The sequence below is a fragment of the Stegodyphus dumicola genome, chromosome 9, assembly GCF_044657685.1.
Source record: "Stegodyphus dumicola isolate Sdum_Otavi_A_Nest chromosome 9, ASM4465768v1".
NCBI lineage: Eukaryota > Metazoa > Arthropoda > Arachnida > Araneae > Eresidae > Stegodyphus > Stegodyphus dumicola.
Genome location: NC_140776.1, coordinates 116,681,414 through 116,709,345, shown reverse-complemented (window position 1 = coordinate 116,709,345; position 27,932 = coordinate 116,681,414). Strand labels below are relative to the sequence as shown.

Here is a 27,932-nt window from a genome sequence, read left to right as displayed (position 1 = left end):
TAAATATAAGTTTGAGGTAATAAAGAAATTTAAAAAAAAAAAAAAAAAAAAAGGCTGAAAATTCCACTCTGGACTGAAAGCAAAGTTTTCTTTGATATATAAGGAGATAATTGTTGATCGTTCTTTTATTGTTTGATTTTGAGTTATGAATTGACTTTTTCCTTAGGAATCATCTCAAGGGTACTCCATATATCAGATTGAACTAATCAAATTTATAAAGAAAACATATCCTCATATACAAGTCATTGGTGGGAATGGTAAGTATAAAAAATAAAACTCATTTTTAGTTATTTATTATTATTATTTTTGTTATTTATTATTAGCATAAATCCATTATATGCAAATTTTTAATCCATCTATTCTGAAAATATGTTGAATTACTCTCATATTTTTTTTTACTTTTGATTCATTGTATCAAATACTGATAGTTTATAATAGAAAAAATCTTATTTTTGAAGACTGTTTCAGCTTGTTTTGTTTGATATCTAATTTTTAGCAAAATCTGTTATATTCCTTGTGGCAGCTGTAAATACATCATGGCTGTCACAGTGATGTAGACTTCAAATCTTTTATCAGCATTTAGCAATATTATTTTCCACGATTTTCTTTTTGTGATGTGTAGTTTAATTGCATGAGAATTAGCACATTTGCAATGATTGATTGAGATGCTACAAGCTTAGAAACACTACAGGCTTAGAAAAATAAATTCATTGCTTAAAATAGGAACTAAAGCTGTGGCAGTGAATAGTATGGTGGCTCTGCTTGTGATGCATGACATCAATATCAGTATTTTTTAGTGCTTGTACCATATTTAGCATTTGCTGAATTGGGCAAACAATCACCTATGACAATGCATTCTGTCCTTTCTGCTAACAAAGCAGCTATGAACACCAACTTACTAGTCATGCAATCTTTAGATGCCAACTGCTATAATGGCATTCTCTACAGAATGGATTGTCCTCTCTGCATTTGATAAATAATGTCACTTAACAAAAGGGAGTTGGCAGTAGCAGTGAATTTTGCAGTTTTGCTCACCGTAAATGGCATTATTACATGGTCTTCTCAGGTCAGAACTAGTTTTTGCCTGATTGGCAAAGAACAGAAGAGGATCGAAATTTTATCCATCAGTAGTGGAACTGCCATGAACACTAACTTATTAATGTTAGGGAAAAAATCAAAAAAGGGACTGATTACCGTAGTGTTCTTTATAAAATAAATCTTTTTCTCTGCCATTTGCAGATGATGCCAGTTTACAAAAGGAGGGTAACTATCATCAATATTAGCACTAGCACACAGGGTATATGTTGAAGCAAATAAATAAGTTTGAACTAGTGTTAATACATTAAAGGCAGGGGATCTTGATGAAAGTATGCAAGGTAATGCGGTGACCGTCCCGCCTCATTTTTCATCCTACAGCGGGTGATATTTTGTGTAATCATAAAAAAATTTAGACTTAAAAAAGTTTATTAAAACTACAAGAAATATTAAAAAAGAACTAAACACTAATAAAAAAATGTTTTAAGTACATATTTATGAGAAGAATCTAGTATTTTTTATGAGTGTGATAATGTTGATAACACTCGCCATGGTGAAGAGGTGCATTGCAAAACTCGCATTTGAAGCAAGTCAACTTTCTTTTTTTATGTGCTGCACAAACTGCACAGTTTCGTTGCGCATATAGGTTTTTGCCTTTATTTTCTATCCGAATTAATTTGTGCTTTTTTATGTCTAGCGAAAGACGTCCAGGCAGATCAATTTTATATCATGGAGTCCGTGGTACCGAGTTCGATGTACCAGGTTGTGGCTCTTTAATGTCCATCAATTCCAGATCTTCGTTTTTTTTGTCAGTTATAAGACACTGCGATAGTTCTAACAAATATAACTAATATTTTTTAACAGTAAAAATATTACTTGAAAAAAAAGAAAAAATTATTTTCACTTATTTAAGAATAGTCACAATAGTCAATTCAAGGGTGTAAGCTTTGTATAAGTAATAATAGAATAGTAATCTTCTGAGAAAATGCTCTTAAGAATTCCAGTAGTGAAATATCCTTAAAACAACAGTCTAGACAGTTTTGTCTCCTGTTGAAGTTCTGTTCTGTTTTTTAATTACGTTCTCCATGAAAGGAATTTACTTTAAATGAAACTAAATAGCACACATAATTTATAACATGGACTATAATTTAATGAATAGTATTTGTTATTATTATCCACTCTTTATTACTATCATTTGAATGGAGTTTTGATCATTAAATTTATGCTATTTCTCTGGTAGAAATTCCTAGATAAGGTATTAATGTTTATAATTTTGATGTATTTGAAGGCTTAGGTACCTAAAATTTATCAACGTGAAATTACTTTTGAGATTTGGTCGTAAATAGAAATGACAGCATATGTTGAAATTAAATTCAGGTGTGCGGCTTATACATGCAAATTATTAAAAATAGATGTATACAAACAGCTGGCAAGACAGCAAAATGTATTTAATGATTGAGCATAAAATACATTGTTGGGTTAACATTTCCTAGTATTGTACTAGTTGTGGTTGCTGGTCATTGTGACCAGTTGTGGGATACTAGTACTAGTGATAATTGATACTGGTAGTGCAGCAAATTACTATATTGATCAACAGGGACAGTAAATAAGGAGTGCTAAGCACACGTGTTTCACTGTCACAGAAACATGTTCCTTTTGATTGAAAATTAAAATAATAATAATAATAATGTATGGTAAGTACTGTTTTTAGCTTAACTGCTTTCACACCTGCAAAATGGGAAAATATTATATACAGGCTATCTGTTAGTTATCCTCAAGATTTTTTTTTTAATTAGGCATATTTAGAATATCATTTTTCTTCTAAGAGAAATTATATATAAAAATTGAAGAATGTTTTATATAGTATATAAATATGGATGTGCATGTTTATAGTATAGAGAGTACTACAGTACAATGCAGAAATATATTCCATACTGCTTTGCAGGTCTTTCAAAAAAATATCTCTAGACCATTTCATTATTTTTCTTTTTTTACCTTCTTCCGTTGCCTCTTGGCTTATAAGAAGGGCAGATAAAAGAGCATTATGTTGAACCATTAAAACTGTGTTGAGCTGAAAAAGCCATGACACAAAATAACAAAAATGAGCAGAGCGAGCGCGAGAAATCAATTGAGCTAGAAAACAGCGCGCGAAAGGTGTAGACACATCCACGCATGCGCAAATTTAGCTTCTCTCATTGGCCACAGTTTAGACCCCCGTCTCGTGTTTTATGCCCTTATGACTATACCTCTATGCGCATTACCCCCACGTCTGAACGCAGCTTTAAGGTATGTTAAGAAAGATAAAAATGTAAGAAAGAATTTTCTACTCTAGGGAAAAAGGACACTCTTGCAAACAAAAGTCTCCTAGTTTAGTGGTGTCACAAACTGTTGGCTATCTGGATGGGATGTGAAAGATAACCCCTTTGGTCCAAGGCCATCCAGATGGCACGAGCAAGTTAGGAAAATCGTGAGAGGATGTGTTAATGAACCAAAGCGTTGTTTTAGTAGGCTGAACGGCTGCTTAATTTAACCTTGCTATTTTTTTCGTTTCTTATTATGCCTTTAAAGTGTTGTGTGTCATTATGCCAAGGATATTTTAATGATGGCCCTAAAGTGTCAGTGTATACATTTCCATTCCTGTTTAACAAGGTGTTGGTTGAAGCCACACCTGTTGAGAAGTTTTCCTTCTTAACATTACATTGTCTTTGTTACAGGTGACCGTGCGATTTAGCTCAGTTCCGCCTCCAATTTCAGAACAGAAGTGGTTTTAATCAGCGGCGAGTACAGAATATGTATTAGAGACAATTGTTGCAACTGCAAATACAGTCAAAAGTCGTTAATCCGGACTCGTCGGGACTTCGTCGATTCCGGATTATAGATCATCAGTTTAAATCTCGTTAGATGGCATGCAGAAATTACAAAATTAAAAATATGAAACCATAATTTATGAAAAAAGAGCAATTATGATCTAAAGGGTATCAAAATTTACAAAAAAAGAAAAGCTTAATATTTATTTGTTTACTTTATTAAACATTTCTTTCAATGTAAGTTGTTTAAGTTGCTTCGTTTTATGTGATAATACTTTCTCTTTAATTCTATAAACAGACATAATTTCTTAATTGCTGTGCCGAGAATACCGACTAACTTGTCAATCGAAATTTTTTCGTTTTCACTTACCTCTCTGTCACCTTCTTCATGTCTTTATCCATTTTTTGCAGCAATTCCACTTTTTGTTTGTTGGACATCGAAACATACTTTTGTTTTGCAGATCCTTTGGAAGTTCCAGCATCGGAAATTCTGTTTGACATAATCGAAAGTTCAAGTTTAATTTTATAAAATTGCTCTTACAGTCTGCAAAAAATAATAAGCGGGATCCAATTCGAAGATTAATGAACAACGCAATCATTAACATTAACTGAAATAGATAATTACATAATTTTAGCTTACACCGTCTGTTATACATTAAACGCGCAGGCGAAAACGTGTTCTGCACTTGCGCACACGCATATGCGTAGTAGTGAAGGTCTTACGCGCACGCGTAAAACGCCTGTGCGCATGTGCCAACGCGGAGCATGCGCAGAAAGTTTTTAGCTTTGAGGTCCAGATTATAGATCGTTCCGGATTATGGGTGTTCGAATTAATGACTTTTGACTGTATAAGCATTTTGATGATGGACGCAAAAACCTAACAGTTTCATTTTCGTGATTTTTTTTTTAAATTAGTTATTTGCATTGAAATGTCCATGCAGAATATTTACTATATGTTCAAAATGTAACTTTTTAAATGTATGTTAATATTTTTCATTTATGTATTCAGTTTTTTTATTTATATCATTAATATTCTTTTCCGAGCTTCATTTATATCCCGGCATCTTGACTGAAGACTATCGTGTTCATTAAATGCTGGGCACATTTTCTTACTTCCCATTGGAGCCGAAGTATGCCAGTCACTACCTCAACCGAGATTGGAAATGGATGATTGGTACAGCCGATAGGATGCACCGCCCTGTCCATTGTTGCAAAGAGGTTTGTTTTTATGCTGCTTTTTTTTTAATTTATACAGCATTAAATCGAACATATGAATTTTTCCCTTAACTTTTTATTCTGTTGAAATTCCAGGCTACATCTGCATTTCCAAAATTCAAGATAGATGGTATAGAATGGTGATCAAAGACATTTATCACTCTACTTGTAAAGATCTTAGATTTTGGTGGGTATGCGTTAGCACCCAAAGAAGAATTGCGGCAAATCAGGTAATATATCATACCATGTAAATTTTTTCTCTCCACACACGCTTTATTTATTATTTTTTTTAATTAACAAAACTCTTCGTGTTCCACAAGACTTACAGATGTAAGTAAATAACTCATAATATAAGGAGATGCAATTCAACAATAAACACATAATATCTAGGACTGGGGAAAGGAAAGATAAAAAATATAAATACTATTAAAATAAAACTAAAATATACATTGAATAATTAAACTATGCTTGTACCCTTATAAAAAATAAACCAAATTAATAATAATACAATAAAATGAAATAATACATAATACAGACACAAAGAGAAAATGATACGTCAACTGTACAATATGTCAATATATCACGTCATACATAGACAATATGCAAAATAATAAAATGACACATAAAAGATTAAAATCCAATCATATAAATAACACTAAAAGTTCAAAAAAACGCGTGCAAGACTGCAAAGGCTTCGAAGTTCCGAGAAAGGTCATAGAAGTCAGGAGGCCAGCAAATAAAGAGTTGCCCTAAGATAACTTTAAATGCACTTCTGCACTCGCATGCAGCTGACAATGCAATAAAATATGTCCCTTATCTTCCACGGCATCGCCACAAGCATACTCTCCACTAATAACAGTATTGAAACGAAAAAAGTAAATTCCAAAATTACCATGGCCAGTCAAAATATGAGTTAAGTTTATAATCTGGTTTACACTTAATCGTTAAAAAACACTTCGCAAAATCTGTTTGTCCGCTGGACCTTCGAAGAATCAAGGTATTCAGCCATTCCAATCAACAACAGTTTTCTTCCATGCTACACGCATCCAATAAGACATGGGTGCAGACACCATTAAATCAATATTATGTGCTTTATTTGATCGCATATTTCTGCTTTCTTTTCAGTCTGACATGATGAGCATAATTATTACTAAAATAACTAATAATAATTATTCCTAAAATAACTAATATGAGCATAAATATTAAAATAACTAATAATAATTATTCCTAAAGTAATTCAATATTGGTATGATGAACTAAGAAAACATTGAAAAAAGTATGAAGAATTATGCCAACAGTTCACACTACATCAGGAATTCTAATCATATGCCATTTATTCCAGTTTTTAAACTTTTGCGATTTCGTCGTCGATCTGTTAGCCCAAAGGGGTAATTTGCCCACGTTGGTTATTAATTTCTTTTCAACATTTTGTGTATGTTCATTATAAATGGCATTTCACTTTTCAAGATGTTGCCATCAAATATTAGAGCCCTGCATTTTATTTGAAGAAATTAAATAATGAAGAATCCACATGAATGTATGTTATGTTTCGTGCACTGTGAAGAAACAACTGTATCTAGAGACATCAAATTTTGCAAAGCATAGTCCTGTATTCGAATATGGGCATCTAGAAGCCCAAGAACTTGAATTCAAGTTTTTCGGAAAATGGATCAAGATTTGCAATTTTGAATCAAAAGGATAGAACATTTTCTACTTTCTCCCATGAATCATGATCTGAATAAAAAGCAATGTACGATACTTATCGACTTTTAATTAGCAATATTATATTAAATGCATGTTGATAGTTATATCTCTCATGTTTAATTTATGTAAGTTTGATATTTGACTGAATTCATTCACGTATGATGTTTTATGACATATTATTCTTTTTCTTTCCAGAGGAGAATTTATAACGCTTCCCTTTGTAGCCATCTGTGCTGGAAATTGGGCCTACATTGAATTTTTGCACAAATGCTGTATCTATGTGTAAGTCGATTAATGTACCCGTTTCAAGGATTGAGCGATCCGTGAGATACTTACTTTACTTCAGTGAAGAATATGACCTGGATATCAGTACAAATATTGCTAAGTGTATGCATAACAGAATGTCGGAATGTGTTTATGATACTCCAATTCATAGTTTTGAAATAGATGTCTTTCCAGAACAATGGGGTGAAGTGGATATACTAGGTTATGGAAGACAAGCTTTAGAAGAAATTAGTCATAAATGTGGTTTAACAATGGATGATTGGGATTTAAACTTCTACACTCAGTTATTCCGTAATGAACTTTAAAAAAAAATTCTACTACAGTTGAATGTTTTGATCTAGCTCAGTCAAGCAGTGAACACAGTAGACATTGGTTTTTTAAGAGAAATCTAATTATAAATGGAGTGCCAATGAAAGAGAACTTTTTTGAAATGATCATAAAGACTCAAGAGCATTCACATCAAAATAATATGATAAAATATTCTGATAACAGTAGTGGAATTCAAGGTTTTAATGTTAATGTATTTTCATCTGTGGATTCTGATCAGCCAAGTTACTTCAAAACTAAATCAGGTATGCGGCATATTATATTTACTGCTGAAACACACAATTTTCCTACAGGGGTTGCAACTTTTAGTGGTGCAGGAACTGGAGGTCGTACACGAGATGTCCAGGCTGCTGGTCGGGGCTCGCATGTAATAGCTGGAACTGCAGGATATAGCTTCGGAAACTTGAAAATTCCTGGGTACGATTTACCTTGGGAAGATAAAACATTTGATTATCTATTAAATTTTGCTTTGCCTGTCAATATTGCTGTAGAGGCTAGTAATGGTGCTTCAGATTATGGAAATAAATTTAGTGAACCAATTATATCAGGTTTTGCAAGATCATTTGGCTTGAAGATGCTAAATGGTGAAAGGAGAGAATGGATAAAACCAATTATGTTTTTGGTGGAATTGGGTATCATTAATGATAAATTAATTTAAGAAGAAGGAACCAGAACTAGGAGTGCTTGTGAAAATAGGAGGACCTGTTTATAGAATTGGTTTGGGTGGGTGTGCAGCATCTTCAGTTCATGTTCAGGGTGATTAAAATGAAGAGCTTGATTTTGGTGCTGTTCAAAGAGGTGATCCAGAAATGGAACAAAAAATGAACCGAGTAGTAAGAGCTTGTATTGAGCGCGGTGAAAGTAATATCATATGTAGCATTCATGATCAGGGTGCTGGTGGTAATGGTAATGTTCTTAAAGAAATTGTTGAAGGTTCTGGAGCTGTTATTTATGCTGAGGAATTTCAGTTAGGAGATCCACCTATCAATGTTCTTGAACTCTGGGGTGCTGAGTATCAAGAAAGTAATGCTATACTAATTAATCCAAAAGACAAATCTGTACTTTAGAGCATTGGAGATAGGGAAAGTGTCCTGTGTGTTTTGTAGGAGAAGTGACTGGAACTGGTGATATTGTACATATAGAAAAAAAGGAATAAAGAAGCCTCTCGACATCCTGTTGATTTAAAATTATCATGTGTTCTTGGATCTGTACCTCTAAAACCATTCAATTTGAATCGACAGACTAAAATTTTAAAGCCTTTAGAATTGCCTTCAGATTTAAATTTGCAGTTGGCACTTGATTATGTATTACGCCTTCCTTCTGTGGGTAGTAAAAGATATCTTACCAATAAAGTTGATCGAAATGTTATATGGTTAATTGCTCAGCCGCAGTGTGTTGGACCATTACATACACCTCTTGCTGTAGTTGCTGTTTCATATTCTGATACTGTTGGCAGTGCTACATCTATTGGGGAACATCCTATCAAAGGTCTTCTTAATCTATCAGCTGGATCAAGAATATCTGTAGCTGAAGCTTTAGCAAACATAGTTTTTGCTAAAATAACGTCTCTTCAGGATATCAAATGCAGTGGAAATTCGATGTTGAGAGCTACATTACCTGCAGAAGGTGCTGCTTTATATGATGTTTGTAAAGCTATGTGTTCTATTATGTCCAAAATTGGTGTTGCTATAGATGGTGGCAAGGATTCTTTAAGCATGACAGCAAAGGTTGGTGATGGCACATTAGTAATATCAGCATATGCTCCATGTACAGATATCACGCTAACTGTGACACCTGACTTGAAATGTCCAGATGAAAAAGGAACTCTAATATATGTGGATATGTCCAGTGGGAAGTGTAGTCTTGGAGGAACTGCTTTAGCTCAGTGCTTGAATCAACTTGGTGCTGATACACCAGACTTGGATAATCCTTTAGCTTTACGAGATTCATTTAATGCAATACGAGTACTGTTAAGTAAAAACAAAATAACTGCTGGTCATTATATTAGTGATGGTGGTTTTATTGTTGGTATTTTGGAAAAGGCTTTTGCAGGAAATTGTGGTGTAAATATTAATCTGAAAAGTAATAGAAGTTTGTTGCCCTCAATGTTTAATGAAGAAGTTGGATGGGTACTTGAAGTTAAAGAATCAAATTTAAGTTATGTCCTTAAAACTTTTGAGAACTTAGATGTGTCTTCTCAAAATATTGGATATAGTTGGGGACATGGAATGAGTGCTAGAATAATAATACAGCTGAATGAAGAAGTTGTTCTTGATATGCCAGTGGTAGTTTTGAGGGATATCTGGGATGAAACAAGTTTCCAGCTGGAGTTAAGGCAAGCAAACTGTGAATGTGTGATGCAAGAAAAACAAGGATTATCAAAACGTACCAGACCTGAGTATTGCATATTATTTGATATGTCTTCAATTAAACTTCATGCTACATTTCGATCGGGTCCACGTGTTGCTGTTATTCAAGAAGGCATAAATGGAGATAGGGAAATGATAGCTTCTCTGTTGATGGCAGGTTTTGAAGTACTGCAGGATGTTTGACTGATTTGTTAACAAAAGGAGTATCATTATCTAAATTTCAGGGTGTTATTTTTCCTGGCGGATTTAGTTATGCTGATGTACTTGGTTCAGCTGGAGGTTGGGCTGCAGGTTTTCTTTTCCATCATAAATTGGAAGCTCAGTTTTTAGCATTTAGAAATTGACATGACACATTTAGTCTTGGTGTTTGCAATGGACGTCAACTCGTGGGTCTTCTTGGCTGGATTGCTCCATATAAAAATGAGCAAGATGATCAATGTCAAGGAGTTTCTCTCAGTCGAAATCTGTCAGAAGCCGATTTGAGTTCCGTTTTGTGACTGTAAAAATTATTGAATCTCCATCTATCATGCTCAAAGGCATGGAAAATTCTATTTTAAGTGTGTGGTTTGCTCATGGAGAAGGACGATTTGAATTTAAAAATTCACAAATTTTACAGGAAGTTCAGTCACAAAATTTAACTCCACTTTTATATGTTGATGACACTGGGTCACCAATTACTGACTACCATTTAATCCAAATGTCAGTGTTGGAGAGATAACTTCCATATGTTCAGTTGACGGAAGGCATCTTGCCATGATGCCTCATCCAGAACGCTGTGTTTTACCATGGCAGTGAGCATGGATGCCAGAACATTTGAAATCAACCATGACTGTTTCACCATGGTTAAAAATGTTTACCAATGCGTATGACTGGTATGTTCATAACAGATGAAACACATGTGGAGAACTTATGTAAGTCATAAAACTTTATTGAGTTCAACATATATATATGTGTGTAATATTCTAGTATATCAAATCTTTATGACATATTAAATGTGATATTTGAAATGATTACTAGCACTATAATGAGTTATTTTACTAGTGGAAAATTTGTTATTTTGTGAATAAATCACGTCCTTTATTTTGAATAACTTATTTGGTGGTAATGGAATTAATGATTCTTTAGTTAAAATATCAATTAATCATATGTTGTAAATTATTTTATTGTTTTTAGGAATATTTGTTAACAAATTGTGGAATAGCGATTTATTTTATCACAGTATTTAAAAATGTCAAAACGTTTGTATGAATGATAACTAAAAAAAGTATATATTTTATTATTTTATCACAGTAGCTGAGCATCATGGTGAAGCTCATTGGTTTTTATTCCTAATGAGAATTTTCCTCCCATGAGGTGTTATTTTTCAACTGGAAACAAAACCAGATTCTATTGAAGTCGCTGTTATAACTTATCTGTTTAAGTTTCCAATGACAAGTGCAATTGAGTAGTTTGGATGCAAATAATTTAGACTGTGATAATAAAAAACTTCTGAGATTGATCTGTATTCATAATAAATTGGAAATTAAATGTAAATTGCAAAATGCATTTATTGGCTTTTGGGTTACAGAAAAAATTTTATGTCATGAAGCTTTATTTATTAACATAATCAGATTGCATACATTTTAAACATTTCATTCAAAAGATTGGAAAGTATAATTGCTGAAATAATACCATGTTTAGACTACTGTGATATTTATATCATAATGTATGTTCAATTGTTTTTAACATTTTGCGTTACTATAAACGGCTTTTCACTTTTCAAGCTGTTGCCACCAAATATTAAAGCCCTGCATTATATTTAAAGAAATTAAGGCTAATCTTTACATTATGGTAACTTGGCGATTTTTTGGCGAAAATTTGACGACCAACTCTCCTACAGCAACCCTCTATTTTTTCCCCCGCCGCCATTTTGTCTTCACAAAGTAAAGACATGTTTCTTTTCTTTTTAGCTCCTGAACACTTCTTTCAACAATCTACTAGCTGAATTACACTTATGCTAGAAATTTTATCAAACAAAACTGCTTAATCATGACAAATATTCACTGCAAAATTAGGAAAAACTGCACAATACCATTCTCCTTACGCATTTTTCAAAATAACACATACACATAAACCATGTACATGCCGACTTATTTTTACTTAAAAAAACGTCCCAGAATTGCACAAAAATGGCATTGCGCACACTCTTCACTATATCCATGTACACTGCTTTTTTCTCATAAATCACAAAAATTTCACGAAAATACATGACAATTTTCTCAATCTTTAAACCCGGTAAAAAGAACATATATGAAATTACCTGATCGCGAAAAAGTATTTACCCTTTACAAATATGAACATTTCCACATATAAAATAAATAAAATATCCAAAAACTTTTACCTCTAAATCATCTATTACATTATACACGTCACCAACGAATTCATACCTCAAGCATTACAAATACTTAATATCAAATATTTAAATTATTTCCATGCACGTTTATTTCAACTTAAACGTATACCAAATTCCTACAAACATAAAATTCACAAAATAACTATCATTTCATTAAAATATAATTAAATTCAAAAACACTACTTAAAATATAAATGAGCACATACATTAAATTAATAAAAATTACCTTACAATCCTAATTACTTTAAACTAAATCATTGCTAATAACAATTTTCCCAATAATACCAAATTCCTTACAACAATGCATAAAAATAATATCCTCAAATAATTAAAAATACTAACTTACCTAATCTTCTTCAAAATCTTGATTACGTGGCGGATACACTTTTCTTACTTCTGTTTCAGAATCTTTAAAATCATACTTATCTTTCAAAGCAAGATACCAGGTAAAATAAATAACATAATAAAACATCTTTATTTCTCTCTCGCACAACCTTAAAAAACATTTATTACTATCCTTTTCAATACCACTAAATACCCATTTCGAATTCACTTTAGTTACGGCCATGGGATCCAAAAATTCACAAACACTATTTCACACAACACAGAATAAAGCCAAATACAAAATTGCCATATTTTTTCCCGATTAAAGAACAGTAATTTGTCCATTAATATCACATAACATATCCCATGATCTCTCATTTCCCTCACACAAAATAATGCGTAATCAGAACTGAATACTACTCACATTAATTAAGACACAATAACACACCGAATAAATACTAATTCAGAAGTCAAACAACAAAAATCAGCGTTGATTTACAAGATTTTCACAGGACTAGTTTCGATGGTTTTACCGAACCATCATCTTCAGCTGCAAAACCGCAAATGAACAAGATAGGAAATAATGTTTAGATAAGATAAGAAAGCCTGGACAAGAATAAGCAAGTGGCGCCATCTGTTGGCAAAACCAGAACTAAAACATAATTTCTCTAAAAGCCGAAGGCAAATTTGGATTGGAATTAAGATCGTTAACTAGAACAGAAAGATTTTTATGAATGTGAAATGCCTCTAGGAAATCCAGTTCTCCAATGGAAGATGTTTTTTGAATAATTTTGGCAGCAGAAAAATTGAAAGTGTGATTTTCGGACCAACAATGTTGAGCAACAGAAGACTTCTGTGTTTCCTTTTTTTTAACATATGCCTCATGTTCTTTGACGCGAAATTTTAAGGCTCTCTTAGTTTGGCCAATGTAAATTAAACCGCACTGGCAAGGAATCCTATAAATACCCCAGGAATTCATATCCGGAATGGGGTCCTTGAGTATAGAAGTTGGAATTTTATTGATGGGAGAGTAAACAACCCGAAAGTTAAATTTCTGCAAAATATGTGCAACTTTATAGCTAATTGATGGAAAGAAGGGAATGACAACAGAATTTTTATAATCTCCTAAAATAAGAGTGTGGCTTTTAGTGTGTTGAGATGAGAATTTTTTAACTGCTTGATTAATAATGTTGGGTTATAAGCCCCTGTCAATAATAGCTATTGCTTTTAAATAATTTAGTTCTTCATCAAGGGCTGGTTTGGAGGAGCAAACTTGAAGAGCGCGGAAAACATAGGAATAAAATGAAGCTAACTTTTGTTTAGTCGGATGACATGATTTAAAGTGTGGTGGAAGGCAAACCGATGAAGGTTTACGGTAAACTGTAGTACTGAAGTTGGATGTGTTACGTGTGACCAGAATGTCGAGAAACGGAAGAGAATTGCAAGTCTCAAGTTCAAAAGTGAACTAAATAGCAGGATCAATAGAATTCATTGTTGAAAGAACTCTATTTAAATCATCTTTATTACCTTCAAACAGGGTAAAAGTATCGTCTACATAGCGGAACCATGCCGGGAAGTTTAAAGTTTCAAACAATTTTGATTCATAATAATGCATGTAGATATCAGCCAGGATGGGACTGAGGGGGCTTCCCATAACTAATCCCTCAGTTTGCTTGTAATATTTATTTTGGAAAACAAAATGTGTTTGTTTCAAACAGAGTTGAGTGAGAGAAATTAGCTCATCAATTTCGATGCAAGAGAAATGAAATTCGCGAAGTCTGGTTTCTAAACATCTTAATGCACCCTCCACTGGGACATTGGTGAATAATGATTTTACATCAAAAGAAACCATGAGTAAATTACGAGCAGAAATGTTTTTAACCTTTTTTACAAACTCTATTGAATTTTTTATGGTGTAAATGTTATTGTCTAATAGAGTGGAAAATCTAGAAACTAAATATTTAGCTAATGGATACGAGGCAGTACCTAAATTTGATACAATAGGGCAGAAAGGAATACCACTTTTATGAATTTTGGGAAGAGCATATAATCTGGCACAATTCGCAACAGATGGGATAAGCGAATGTTTTAAGTTGCTTGAAATGATTTGCGAAGATTTGATCGCAGTTTTTGTTTTGGATAAGTCCGAAGGTGAAGGATCTTTAGGGATCGGATTATATGGTCCTTCGTTTAAGAGTTTAGTGACACCATCGATGTAAGTGTTCTTATCCATGACGACTATCTGGCCACCTTTGTTGGCCTTTGAAATGACAATATCCGGGTTAGAATGAATCTCGCGCATTGTAGCTCTTTCTCTCGCAGTTAGATTTGGTTTCAAAGGTTTATTATTGAATTTCACATTATGAGCGATAAGATGCCTAATCATTTCTTTCTGTGAATCTGAAACTTTACTGAACTTGAAAGCTTTTTCGATAGGAGCCAAAATCTTTGGAATCGAGGGTTTACAGGTTTGTGAGAAGTTAAAATTATATTTTAGAATTCTCTCTTGTTCTTCTGAAAGACTAACATTAGAAATATTAACTCTTGGCTTGATGTTTACAATGGGAAGATTTTTTGAACTACTTGAACTGGAAGACTGTAAAAGAAGTTTTTCGAATTTAACTGCAAGGGTGTTTTTATGACGGTTAACTGCATTCTCCGTTCTAGACCAAGACTTTTGTTCAAGGGCAGTGAATTTTGGATATGAATTAGGGAGTTCCAGATGAAGCTTATAGAGTTCATGTTCAATTTTGGACAATTGTTGACGTGTATCCCTTATGATGGACCGAAGTAAGGCAAGTTTGCAATTTAACAGAATTCTTGAAACACGACTCGAAGGTTTTTGATTAGATTTGATTTGAATAAAATTGGGGATCAATTTTTTACATTTACATTTAAGTAAAAAGTCAAGATGATTCAGGAATTTTTGCTTTGTATTGTGCTTTGCTTGTCTGATTTCATGCATTTTGCTTACAAACATTTTGTTTTCTATTCATTTCAGTGAGGGATTTTTCTGCTATTTTGTGTGTACTTTATTATTGCTCAGTTAATTTAGTTTGATTTTCTGCATTGTTTATCATGCCTTCATGCGTTAATCGTTTCACTAAATTACGCCTGAAACGGCAAAAATTCCTGAATCATCTTGACTTTTTACTTAAATGTAAATGTAAAAAATTGATCCCCAATTTTATTCAAATCAAATCTAATCAAAAACCTTCGAGTCGTGTTTCAAGAATTCTGTTAAATTGCAAACTTGCCTTACTTCGGTCCGTGATAAGGGATACACGTCAACAATTGTCCAAAATTGAACATGAACTCTATAAGCTTCATCTGGAACTCGCTAAAACATATCCAAAATTCACTGCCCTTGAACAAAAGTCTTGGTCTAGAACGGAGAATGCAGTTAACCGTCATAAAAACACCCTTGCAGTTAAATTCAAAAAACTTCTTTTACAGTCTTCCAGTTCAAGTAGTTCAAAAAATCTTCCCATTGTAAACATCAAGCCAATAGTTAATATTTCTAATGTTAGTCTTTCAGAAGAACAAGAGAGAATTCTAAAATATAATTTTAACTTCTCACAAACCTGTTAACCCTCGATTCCAAAGATTTTGGCTCCTATCGAAAAAGCTTTCAAGTTCAGTAAAGTTTCAGATTCACAGAAAGAAATGATTAGGCATCTTATCGCTCATAATGTGAAATTCAATAATAAACCTTTGAAACCAAATCTAACTGCGAGAGAAAGAGCTACAATGCGCGAGATTCATTCTAACCCGGATATTGTCATTTCAAAGGCCGACAAAGGTGGCCAGATAGTCGTCATGGATAAGAACACTTACATCAATGGTGTCACTAAACTCTTAAACGAAGGACCATATAATCCGATCCCTAAAGATCCTTCACCTTCGGACTTATCCAAAACAAAAACTGCGATCAAATCTTCGCAAATCATTTCAAGCAACTTAAAACATTCGCTTATCCCATCTGTTGCGAATTGTGCCAGATTATATGCTCTTCCCAAAATTCATAAAAGTGGTATTCCTTTCCGCCCTATTGTATCAAATTTAGGTACTGCCTCGTATCCATTAGCTAAATATTTAGTTTCTAGATTTTCCACTCTATTAGACAATAACATTTACACCATAAAAAATTCAATAGAGTTTGTAAAAAAGGTTAAAAACATTTCTGCTCGTAATTTACTCATGGTTTCTTTTGATGTAAAATCATTATTCACCAATGTCCCAGTGGAGGGTGCATTAAGATGTTTAGAAACCAGACTTCGCGAATTTCATTTCTCTTGCATCGAAATTGATGAGCTAATTTCTCTCACTCAACTCTGTTTGAAACAAACACATTTTGTTTTCCAAAATAAATATTACAAGCAAACTGAGGGATTAGCCATGGGAAGCCCCCTCAGTCCCATCCTGGCTGATATCTACATGCATTATTATGAATCAAAATTGTTTGAAACTTTAAACTTCCCGGCATGGTTCCGCTACGTAGACGATACTTTTACCCTGTTTGAAGGTAATAAAGATGATTTAAATAGAGTTCTTTCAGCAATGAATTCTATTGATCCTGCTATTTAGTTCACTTTTGAACTTGAGACTTGCAATTCTCTTCCGTTTCTCGACATTCTGGTCACAAGTAACACATCCAACTTCAGTACTACAGTTTACCGTAAACCTTCATCGGTTTGCCTTCCACCACACTTTAAATCATGTCATCCGACTAAACAAAAGTTAGCTTCATTTTATTCCTATGTTTTCCGTGCTCTTCAAGTTTGCTCCTCCAAACCAGCCCTTGATGAAGAACTAAATTATTTAAAAGCAATAGCTATTGACAGGGGCTTTTCACCCAACATTATTAATCAAGCAGTTAAAAAATTCTCATCTCAACACACTAAAAGCCACGCTCTTATTTTAGGAAATTATAAAAATTCTGTTGTCATTCCCTTCTTTCCATCAATTAGCTATAAAGTTGCACATATTTTGCAGAAATTTAACTTTCGGGTTGTTTACTCTCCCATCAATAAAATTCCAACTTCTATACTCAAGGACCCCATTCCGGATATGAATTCCTGGGGTATTTATAGGATTCCTTGCCAGTGCGGTTTAATTTACATTGGCCAAACAAAGAGAGCCTTAAAATTTCGCGTCAAAGAACATGAGGCATATGTTAGAAAAAAGGAAGCACAGAAGTCTTCTGTTGCTCAACATTGTTGATCCGAAAATCACACTTTCAATTTTTCTGCTGCCAAAATTATTCAAAAAACATCTTCCATTGGAGAACTGGATTTCCTAGAGGCATTTCACATTCATAAAAATCTTTCTGTTCTAGTTAACGATCCTAATTCCAGTCCAAATTTGCCTTCGGCTTTTAGAGAAATTATGTTTTAGTTCTGGTTTCGCCAACAGATGGCGCCACTTGCTTATTCTTGTCCAGGCTTTCTTATCTTATCTAAACATTATTTCCTATCTTGTTCATTTGCGGTTTTGCAGCTGAAGATGATGGTTCGGTAAAACCATCGAAACTAGTCCTGTGAAAATCTTGTAAATTAACGCTGAATTTTGTTGTTTGACTTCTGAATTAGTACTACTCACATTCTTAACAAAGTCTAACTAACCTAATCTTCTTCCGAATCTTCCTTACATGGTGGATACACTTTTATTATGGATTCAATAAAATTACTGAACGATTTTTTTTTCCGAATTTGATAGAATTTGATAAAAAAAAAATTCTCTTTATCACATCTACAATTCACTTTAGACAGCGCCATACAATCCCAAAATTATTCAACCCTACTTCACACAACACACAATGAAGCTTAATACAAAATAATATACATCCACAGATACTTGTCCAAATTCCCCCCTTTTCCGATTAAAGAACCGTAATTCGTCCATTAATATCACATGACATATCCCATGATCTCTCATTTCCCCCACACAAAATAATGCGTAATCGGAACTGAGTACTGCTCACATTATTACCAAAGTCTGAGGTAGTAACCTTTATCGCCTCCAAAATGTCGCCAAACTACCAGTTACCATATTGTAAAGATCAACCGAAATTAAATAATGACGAATCCACATGAATGTATGTTATGTTTCTTGCACTGTGAAGAAACAACGGTACCTAGAGACATCAAATTTTGCACAGCGTAGTCCTGTATTCGAATATGGGCATCTAGAAGCCCAATTTGCTTTATTATCTATTTCATGTTTATTAAACCTTTAACGAAACCTTGACTAACAAACTGAATGATTATATACATCCAAAAAAGTGCATACTAATATTATTAAACTGTTTAATAAATACATAAGAGAGCACTTCAAAGACCATCAAAAGATTGAACGCAGGTACTATCATATGCTAACCCAATGCTTAAATTATGAGATCAAAAGTATACTAATTTAATCTGAAGGCAAATTAGAGATTTTGTCATTTAGTATATGGGATGATGAACTGACTAGAAATAATTCTGAAATCTGAAATTTTACATAATTATTTTATAGTTATGTATGTTTAAAAAAAGTATAAATATCTATATAACTGCAGAATTTCTTCATATGAAAATATTATTGAAATATTTATTACTGAACAATTTAAATTTTACAATAGGATAGAAATTCAGCACTTAACTAAGTAAGCGAAATTAAAAAAAATCAATACTTTCTGATTATATCTGCAACCTCTTGAAATTTCTTCAATATTCATTAATGACTGTGAATTAGCAGAAACATTTGTTTGGCTATATAGATACTGTTACATTCATAAATAATTTGCTAAGCAATAAGAAAGGAGAGAGAACAAATATCTATGTAGCCAATATTTACATTTTGACAGTTCAGTGAAATGATAACTAAATATAAATCATGTAAATTTGCTTATTGTCAAACATGTGTATGTTACACATACTTGTGTTAATTATTGTCATGCGTATATTAAAAAATGCACCAAAAAACATGGCAGTTGTAACAAATATTAAAACTGGGATGTAGATAATCAGGAAGTATTGAGCTATCTATCAATTTTTATTTATCTTTTTCTTTAAGGTATTTTTAGATTTATATGTAGTTAGTAAAATTTACAAAATATTTACTACCTTCTAAGCTAATTTGCAAATGTTTTTATGCAGGAAATAGCAATTTCTAAATTATTACTTGAACTACTGTTTTATTGTTTTTTTTTTAAATTATAATTTTGTTAAATTTAATTCTGAAATCTAAATTTTATTTCAACTTGAATAGGATCTGACATCTCCACTAACAAAAAAAACCTGTCTGCACCATTACCGTCTTCTCCTATGGATACTGTCACGAAATCAGAGATGGCTATTGCAATGGCTGTAAGTATTTGTAAGCAGAAATGATTTTTTTTAAAGCAAAATAAGTGGATGTCATATTTTTTTTCTTTGTGTATGTGTGAGAGATAGAGAAGCTAGTTCTTTAGAAAGTCTTCCACAGAAGACCTTTCTGGAGCAAATAGATTAGCACTGTTATGCCAAAATAAAGCTTTTAATGGTCACATTTTCTTCTTCAAATTTTTGGTTATTTTTATTTCACATGAAATAAAACTAAACTAACTCAGATGTGACAATTTTTTTAAATTTACGTCTAAATACTTACGTAGGTTCGTTGACCTTTGAAGTCAACAAATGCAGCTTGCAGTGACAATCAGTACATTTCAATTAAGAGGAATTTATTTAATTTGGATCTACCTGCTAGTCGCCTACTGCTTTGAATACAAAAGAAGTGGACAATGATTTTCAAACATTGTTAAGTAGAATAAAAATTGTTGCTCTATACTTCATTTATAGAAAATATTTGTTGATGTCTCATATGTGGATGATTCTTCCTTTCTCCCTCCCCCATCCCCCCAAAAGAATTCTCAGCTAAGGATTAATTCTGAACTAGTTCGGTGCCATAACTTATTGTTTGTTTTAGATATCAAATTGGAAACTGAATGTAGTATTCAGACTGCAGTTTTTAATTTCATGTTCTGAATTTATAATTCTGAACCTTATGAACTGAACCTTCAGTGGGATAGTATGATTATCTTTTTATGCATAAAAATGGCAGATATCAATTGATTCTGCATTTTAATAAAATTAATGTGATGTTGAACTGATATTTCATATTATCTGTTTTGGTAAAATTATATCTGTTAATAAATATAATTATATTACATATATTAATTACACATTTAAGGTATTATTTATAGCTTAATGTTGTATTTTTTATAGCATCAAGGTGGTATTGGTATTATTCATCATAACTGTACACTAGAATTTCAAGCAAGTCAGGTCATGAAAGTTAAGGTAAATTTTAATGTAATATTTTCCCTGAATAAAAGAACTTCAGTTTTTGAAACCTCCCAGTGCAATATTTCCTTAAAATTGCAAAATAATGTGTGCTTTCTTAAAATATTATTTACGTATTTATTTATAATTGTTAGTTTTTTAGTTTATCAAAAGGCGTGTTATTGAAAGTACTGTAAAAGTTAAAAACTTTATTTTTCTAATTATGTTTAAAACACTTCTTACGATTTTTTTTGCATAATAAAATAAATAATGAGGAACTATTCTGATATGCGCCTTCAAGTCGCCAAACATTTTTGGCGAGAAACTTCATGCTGCCATATTACTACCTAAATTTTTTCTCTATATTTCGAACTTTAAGCCTAAAATGTCTCCAAAAACGCGGTTTTCGCACATGCAAAAACTAGGTTTAGAACACACGATTTAAGCTAAAAATCTGAAACAAAAACAAAAAATTTATATAGCAAAAATGTAAAGTTTCTGACCAAAAATATTTGACAAGAATTCATGTACACAGCGACATGTTTTAACTTAAAAAAAAATCTACGAATGGCACAATGTAGGCTACGAATTACGCACGCCTCGCTTTAATAAATTAACATAACAACAATAAATTTCAAAGAATACCATGTACACAGCATCCTGTTTAAACTTGAAAAAAAAAAAAAAAACATATACGAATTGCACAATTTAGGGAAGGAACGAATCTATGAACTACGCACACCTCACCTTAATAAATTAACATAACAATAAATTTCAAATAATACCTTGTACACAGCGTTCTGTTTCAAAAACAATAATGACAGAAATTCATACTAAACAACCAGTGAACATGACATTCTACAAAATAAGAACAAGAATAAAATAAAATGCACTTACCATAAAGTAATGCTTTTTCGAGCAGCAGAAATATTAATTTCATACCACCTTTAACATGCCGCCACGTAATCACTATCGTATTTACATGACAGCCAGACATACTCCAGAAAATTCATACTATGATTCACAAATAAATAAAATCACAAATCCCTACTTCTATCATGCACAGCCATTAAAAATAATCTTCCAGACCCTCTTTCCACACCTCCAAATACCCACTACCCCTCAACAGGATGGCCATAATGATATTTCTTTTTGCCGATCTTCAATTCAACAACTTTTACCATTTTATCTTTCCCTCCCATCTTCTCAGACGCAGATGCGAATCAACGAGCTCCAGTGAAAGATTGTTCAACGTCAACAGGGTTGCCATAGAACACGAAATCGCGCCAAAAACCAGCGCGGAACACATATCGCCACATTTGGTGAAATTAGGGCGTATATCAGAGTTGTACTAATAATGATTATAGTATATAGAAAATTAAATCATCATTAAAAATTTATATTTATTTTTTTTTCCTGAATAATAATTTAAATTTATTTATCAGTGTATGATAAATTAGTGTAAATTATTTGTATTAACCATTCAATATGATTATTTGCATTAACCACTCAACATGATGTATTCTTCATTTACATAGATGGAATATACTTAAAATGGAGAATAATTAAAAATTGATGACTGGCTTTTTCCTGTAGAAATTTTTTGTCTCATATACCTATTCTACATTATATTTTAACTACTGTACTGTAGTTCCTCAATATATATGTTTGGTATCTTAATTTTTAGAGGTAAATCTAATTATAAATTCTTTTTTAAAATTTTTAATAAAATGATAAAAAGTAGTTATAACTTTCGAATGAAGTATATTCTCAAGCAGAAAATATTGATTAATAAATTTTGATTGCTATCTATTTATTTATCTAGTATTTTCACCATCATGCATGAAATCTGAATATTTTATTTTCAGAAATATAAGCATGGTTTTATTCGTGATCCTGTTGTTTTGAGTCCGAGACATAAGCTTAGGGATTTAATAAATGTTAAAGCAAGCAAAGGTTCTGCTGGTGTTCCAGTTACAGAAAATGGTGAAATTGGTGGTGTTTTAGTTGAAATTGTGACATCTAGAGATATTGACTTCATGAGAGAAGACATGTATGACAAACCACTTTCAGAGGTATGCTTTTTGTGACTGAAGTTTTTTTACAAGTTATTGTTATTTCTTAATACACTATTTACCACAAGGATTATTTTTTACCTGTATGTTTGCATGCTAATCTTGTCAAAAGTCAGTGTTTCTCCCCTTTCCCCTGAAAAAAAGAAGCAGGCATGCTAATATTTATTTTAAAGGAATTTGCAGAATATTTATCTCTAGCTCATAAGGGTAGTCTAGAGGACATCAAATTTGTTATGAGAATGATACGTTTTTCTAATAACTCTAATTTTCATATTATACAAATTGCAATAATGCTGTCATTGACTGTTCATTAATTTGGTAGATTTTTTTTTTTTTTTTTTTTTTAAATTTCTAAATATACTTTCATTTATATTATTAAAAATTAATAAATTGATTGTTGTCAAGATGATTTTTTTAGTTTGCTTCAAATTCATTTTGAGAGCCATAACTTTGCTGTAAACTTTGATGTTGCTTATAAACATGTTTCTGTATCAATTAAACATTTCTTTGATGTAGAATTAATATGTCTTTTATTTATATAAAATTTCCATGATGCTAAATTAATGCTTGTAGTAATAATGATAATACAGTCAAAAGTCTTTAATCCGGACTCGTTGGCAGGGTTCGTACGGTCCTTAAAAGTCCTTAATTTTTTCAAAAATGATTTTTGGTCCTTAATTTTGGCCAAAATGAATAAACAGTCCTTAATTTTTCTCATTTGACATTTCTTATCATTTCTAATGATTGCCATTCTAAGTGTGAATTACGATTTCTCATGAATATGGAATTAAAATTACACGGCTCTTAACCAATCTGTTGGCGGATTTGCGTTGCAAACGATAAAAAAAAAAAAAAAATTAGCTACCCAAACGAAAGTATCGATGTCTGATTGGCTATTCACCCAATCTTTCAAAACAGGTGTTATCCATAAATTTAGGCAGATTGTGACGAAAACGTGAAGCCGGAAGTTCTTTAAGAGGCAAAAGTGATGATGAAAGTGCTTGATATAAAAAAAAGGGGGGGATTCTGAAAATATTTGCCAAAATCAGAGCAATTCCAACCTGGAAGGCCACAACCCTTCCGACGCCAATAGGAACGAGATGCCTGGAAAGTGCATTTTCAATAAACTGTGGCTTCATCAAGCTGACTACAAAGACTGGATATTGATGGATGGCAATCCTGAAATGTGGTCTTTGTCTGAAACAAATTGAAATTTCTAGAATGAGGGAGTCAGCGCTGAAAATTCACATGCAAATTAAGTTTCGTTTTATTATTTCAATTTGTTTTTACACGGTTTTGCTTAGCTTAATTTCTGTGTTTGTTTCAATTAAGCCAAAAATTAATTTTTCATCACCTTCTACGGAGTTTATTCTCTTTTGCACATACTATATGTATTGAATATCGGGATTATGAGTTTATTTCTGCAGAGGGTCTGTTATCGATTTCGCGGGAAATCTGTTGGCTCCATTTTGATTTTAGGTTGCCAAGGGCAAATTCGGTAGCGCTAGCCGAGAAAAAGTGAAGTTCGGAAATACGTTTTGAAGCTTCAATAGACAATTAAGTATTTGGTTTAAACCTATATTGTTGATAGTAATGCATAATTTTTGCTAATGGCGATACAATTATTATTTGAAAATAACTAATTAAAAAATTTTTAATATTTTTAAAGCTGAAAACAACTAATTGAAACTAATTTTCCTGAATTAACTACACGCAAAATTAACTTTCATGAATTACTAAAGTTATTGGGTAGAAGTTTAACTGAAAATATACATTCCATATTATATATATATTTATACAGTACAAAGTCCGAGGTCTGGACTTCGGCGATCCCAAATTTGAGATTTTTCCGGATATTAGATCATTTTAAATCTACTAAGATGGCACGTAGAAATTATAAAATTGAAAATATGAAATCGTGATTTATGAAATAATGAAGCATTTATGATTTAAAGGGTATCAAAATTTACAAAAGAAAAGAGCTTAATATTTATATGTTTACTTTATTAAACATTTCTTTCAATGTGAGTTGTTTGATTTGTTTTCTCTGCTAATACTTTAGACTAATACTATAGATATATAATTTCTTGTTTAGTCATTAAGTTCCATTGCTCAAGTCCTGTAATTGCTGTGTCGAGAATTCCGAATAACTTGTCAATCAAAATTTTTTCTCGTTCAGTAACCTCTCTGTTACTTTCTTCACTATCGGTAGATGTATTTTCTGGATTTAGAACCATACTACAGATTTCGCCCTCCATTATTTGATTGATGATTGGGCATTGTCATCGCAATGAAAAACTTCTGTTTAACTTCGCTAAATTCTGCCGCCTGGTGCGGCCATACGAAATCTGGCGCTGGTTCTGGCTTTATGTGAATAACAAACCAGTTCTTCTTAATTCAAATAGCACTAAATATAATCGTTTGTCCTATGAGTATCATTAACAAAATCTATTTTTAGCATAAGGAAAGAAATTTCTGCTAAATCTCCCCTTGTCAACATTTTAGCGCATTAAACTTAAATCTGTAATCGGATAATACTCTGTTATTTGTCCTCGCTGCATGATTCATCACTCAAGTTGTCATCCGTTGTTAAACATGCGGTGATGAAAGCAAAATACAATAAATAATGATTCGCGATTTCAGCATCAAGGGTATAAAATATTAGTTGGTGTAAAATTAACAAATGTTTCGGTTTGAGATTATGCCAAGCAGATACGCAGCTATGGAGTCAAGTTACTAATCACACAAATTTATGCTAAAATAATTATTTCTTCAATAATGAGATATTTTATTTAGTGCCAAACTAAGATTAAGAATCTGGATTTCCGGCATGTTTTTTTATGATGAGGAAAAAAATCTAATGCGCGTGCGTAAAGCATACCCCTTCCCTTCAAAAAAGCCGTAAAAAATTGGTTGATGGTGGCTTTGAGGTCCGGATGTTAGATCATTCCAGATATTGAATGTCCAGATCTTGATTTCCATCCCTTGGGTCGATAAAATGAGTATCAAATTTGCTTGGGGACTAAACACTGGGGGTCCTGCCACAAGCTGACCACTTGTTCAGGGCATATGCTTACTACCCCGGGGCCCACGGTCAAGAAAGCAGATTTCAGGGCACTGCAGGCATTGACCCACTAGGCCTGTTATGTCACTGAGTTTAGTCTACTTTATATTCATGATAATTTAAGATTTTCTTAAAGATCTTCTTTCTTGTATTTCGTAATATAATTAAATCGTTCAGTTTTTTGCCACCTTTAAAGCCACTTTATCCTAACTTGGATATGAGAACCGCTTTGAAATTGGTGTGCTCTCGTAAATGGAATTGGGATAATCAAAGTTCTGCTATAACGATCAAGCGAATAGAAATTCGTTCTCTCGATCTCTATGCAAATACAAATGTAGCCAGCTTGCTATTATGAATAAAAGAGATAAAAGTTATTTATTGTAAGGATTTTTATCAATGGTAGCAAAAGTATGTTCAATGGAGGTGATCTCCCTTTCTCCAAAAAAATTCCTCTTTACAACAAAAGGTATATAATAGTAGACTGCTTCGCTTCGTTTATAAATTAAATAACAAGTAAATTTTAAAAAAAAAAAAAAAAAAACTTCTTCTAAAGTAAATTATATAAGTAAATAAACAAATAAAATATAAAACTTGTTTCATGTTTACGTTCTTTCACAAATCACGATTTGTTTGCAATTTGTATTCTGCCCCTAAAATGTTGGAAGTGTTTTGTAGGTGTTGCCATTCATGCATTCGAAATAATGTGTATTCAGAAATTCCGGGAACAGAAAATGACACGTTTTGCATCGTTGTTTTTCGGAACTGAGCCCTTTTGCGTCTCTCGCACTCCTAAAACCCTTATCACATACGATATTTGTTGCCGGAACAAAACGTTTGCAGCAACAGTTCTGAGAAACGCCCTTTGGTGAAATAGAGTTACCATCTTCACTTGGTAAACGGGCTGAAAGCCAAACAAGAATCAGTTATCGCTCAGATTGAAAGTGACGTTTCCTTTCAAGTGACATTTGCTTTTTCGTGTTGTTTTGTATCGCTCACACGTTTTTCGTTTTAAACTTTATTGTTAGTAATGGAAGATAATAGAAAGGTAATTGCTATCAAGTTAATCACTTTGATCTCCACTCTGGCACTTCAAGTAACAGATAAACACACTTCTGGTTTAGTACTCAAATACTCAATTATTTTTCAACTGATTATTACATACCCATAATAATTTGCAAAGAACTGATAACTATAGTTGCTGCCAATTACATAATCGTTATCTGAATTAAAAGCAACTTCAAATAAACTTCTTGGCAATGTTCATTTTTGTATTCATACATACATATCTAATAAGTATACACATCTAATAAGTCATATATTTACATACAGATAGAGAGATGCGATGGTTTAGAAGTTGTTAATATATATTTATTAGTATTAATGTAATGAATAAGATTTATATTAATGAATGTATATACAAATGTTTTTCATCATGCATAATAATAAATTCATAAATTTCCAATGTTTCAATATGTAGCATTTACAATAAAAGTATAGTTTCTAATGTATTTATAATCCAAAAAGTATTTCATTAATAACATGAAAATAATAGACAAATTTAATGAGTATTCTCATTATTACATAAGCTATGCTTTTCTTTTTTATGCATCTTTCATACTGTTTAAAATGTGTCACTGATTATGCAATTAACAATTTAAAAGATAAGTAATTAGAAGAAAAGCCGCACATGTACAAACAGATTTTAAAAAAATTACCGAACTTAAATTTAAGAAATAAAATTCTATTATATAATAGTGATAATACACGATCAGCATGAAATACGACAAATTTGGCGAACTTTTGGCGACGAACAATTTGTAAACAAATCTGAACTGCAAGAACGTCGTAAAATACTGTACACTCTGAAATTTCCACGATTATATATTTAATGAATATATACACATTTAAAAAATGACTCAAGCACTTGTATTACAACAAAACAGCAATAATTAAATCAGCCTCTATTTCCACCATCCATGACTTCACAGTGAGAGCCATCGCCATATTGAAAGTTACCCGTGATCCTTCAGAA

General features: G+C 32.3%; 1 protein-coding gene, 1 long non-coding RNA gene and 1 pseudogene across 2 annotated transcripts in view; all 3 read left to right on the top strand.

The window, feature by feature from the left end:
* The first annotated feature begins 274 nt into the window (after positions 1–274).
* LOC146995462 (uncharacterized) lies at positions 275–7,091 on the top strand. Its single transcript, XR_015043070.1, has 3 exons — positions 275–5,060; positions 5,154–5,287; positions 6,957–7,091. It is a non-coding gene; the product is annotated as an uncharacterized LOC146995462 (long non-coding RNA).
* LOC146995461 (phosphoribosylformylglycinamidine synthase pseudogene) lies at positions 6,589–10,633 on the top strand (annotated as a pseudogene).
* LOC118202974 (inosine-5'-monophosphate dehydrogenase 2-like) overlaps positions 10,515–27,932 on the top strand; it is a 31,737-nt gene continuing 14,319 nt past the window's right edge. Inside the window, exons 1-4 of the mRNA XM_085823961.1 lie at positions 10,515–10,653; positions 19,710–19,807; positions 20,705–20,779; positions 22,630–22,836. Coding sequence (XP_085680087.1) covers positions 19,766–19,807; positions 20,705–20,779; positions 22,630–22,836 — 324 coding nt within the window. The 5' untranslated portion in view covers positions 10,515–10,653; positions 19,710–19,765. The remainder of the gene's footprint in view (positions 10,654–19,709; positions 19,808–20,704; positions 20,780–22,629; positions 22,837–27,932) is intronic.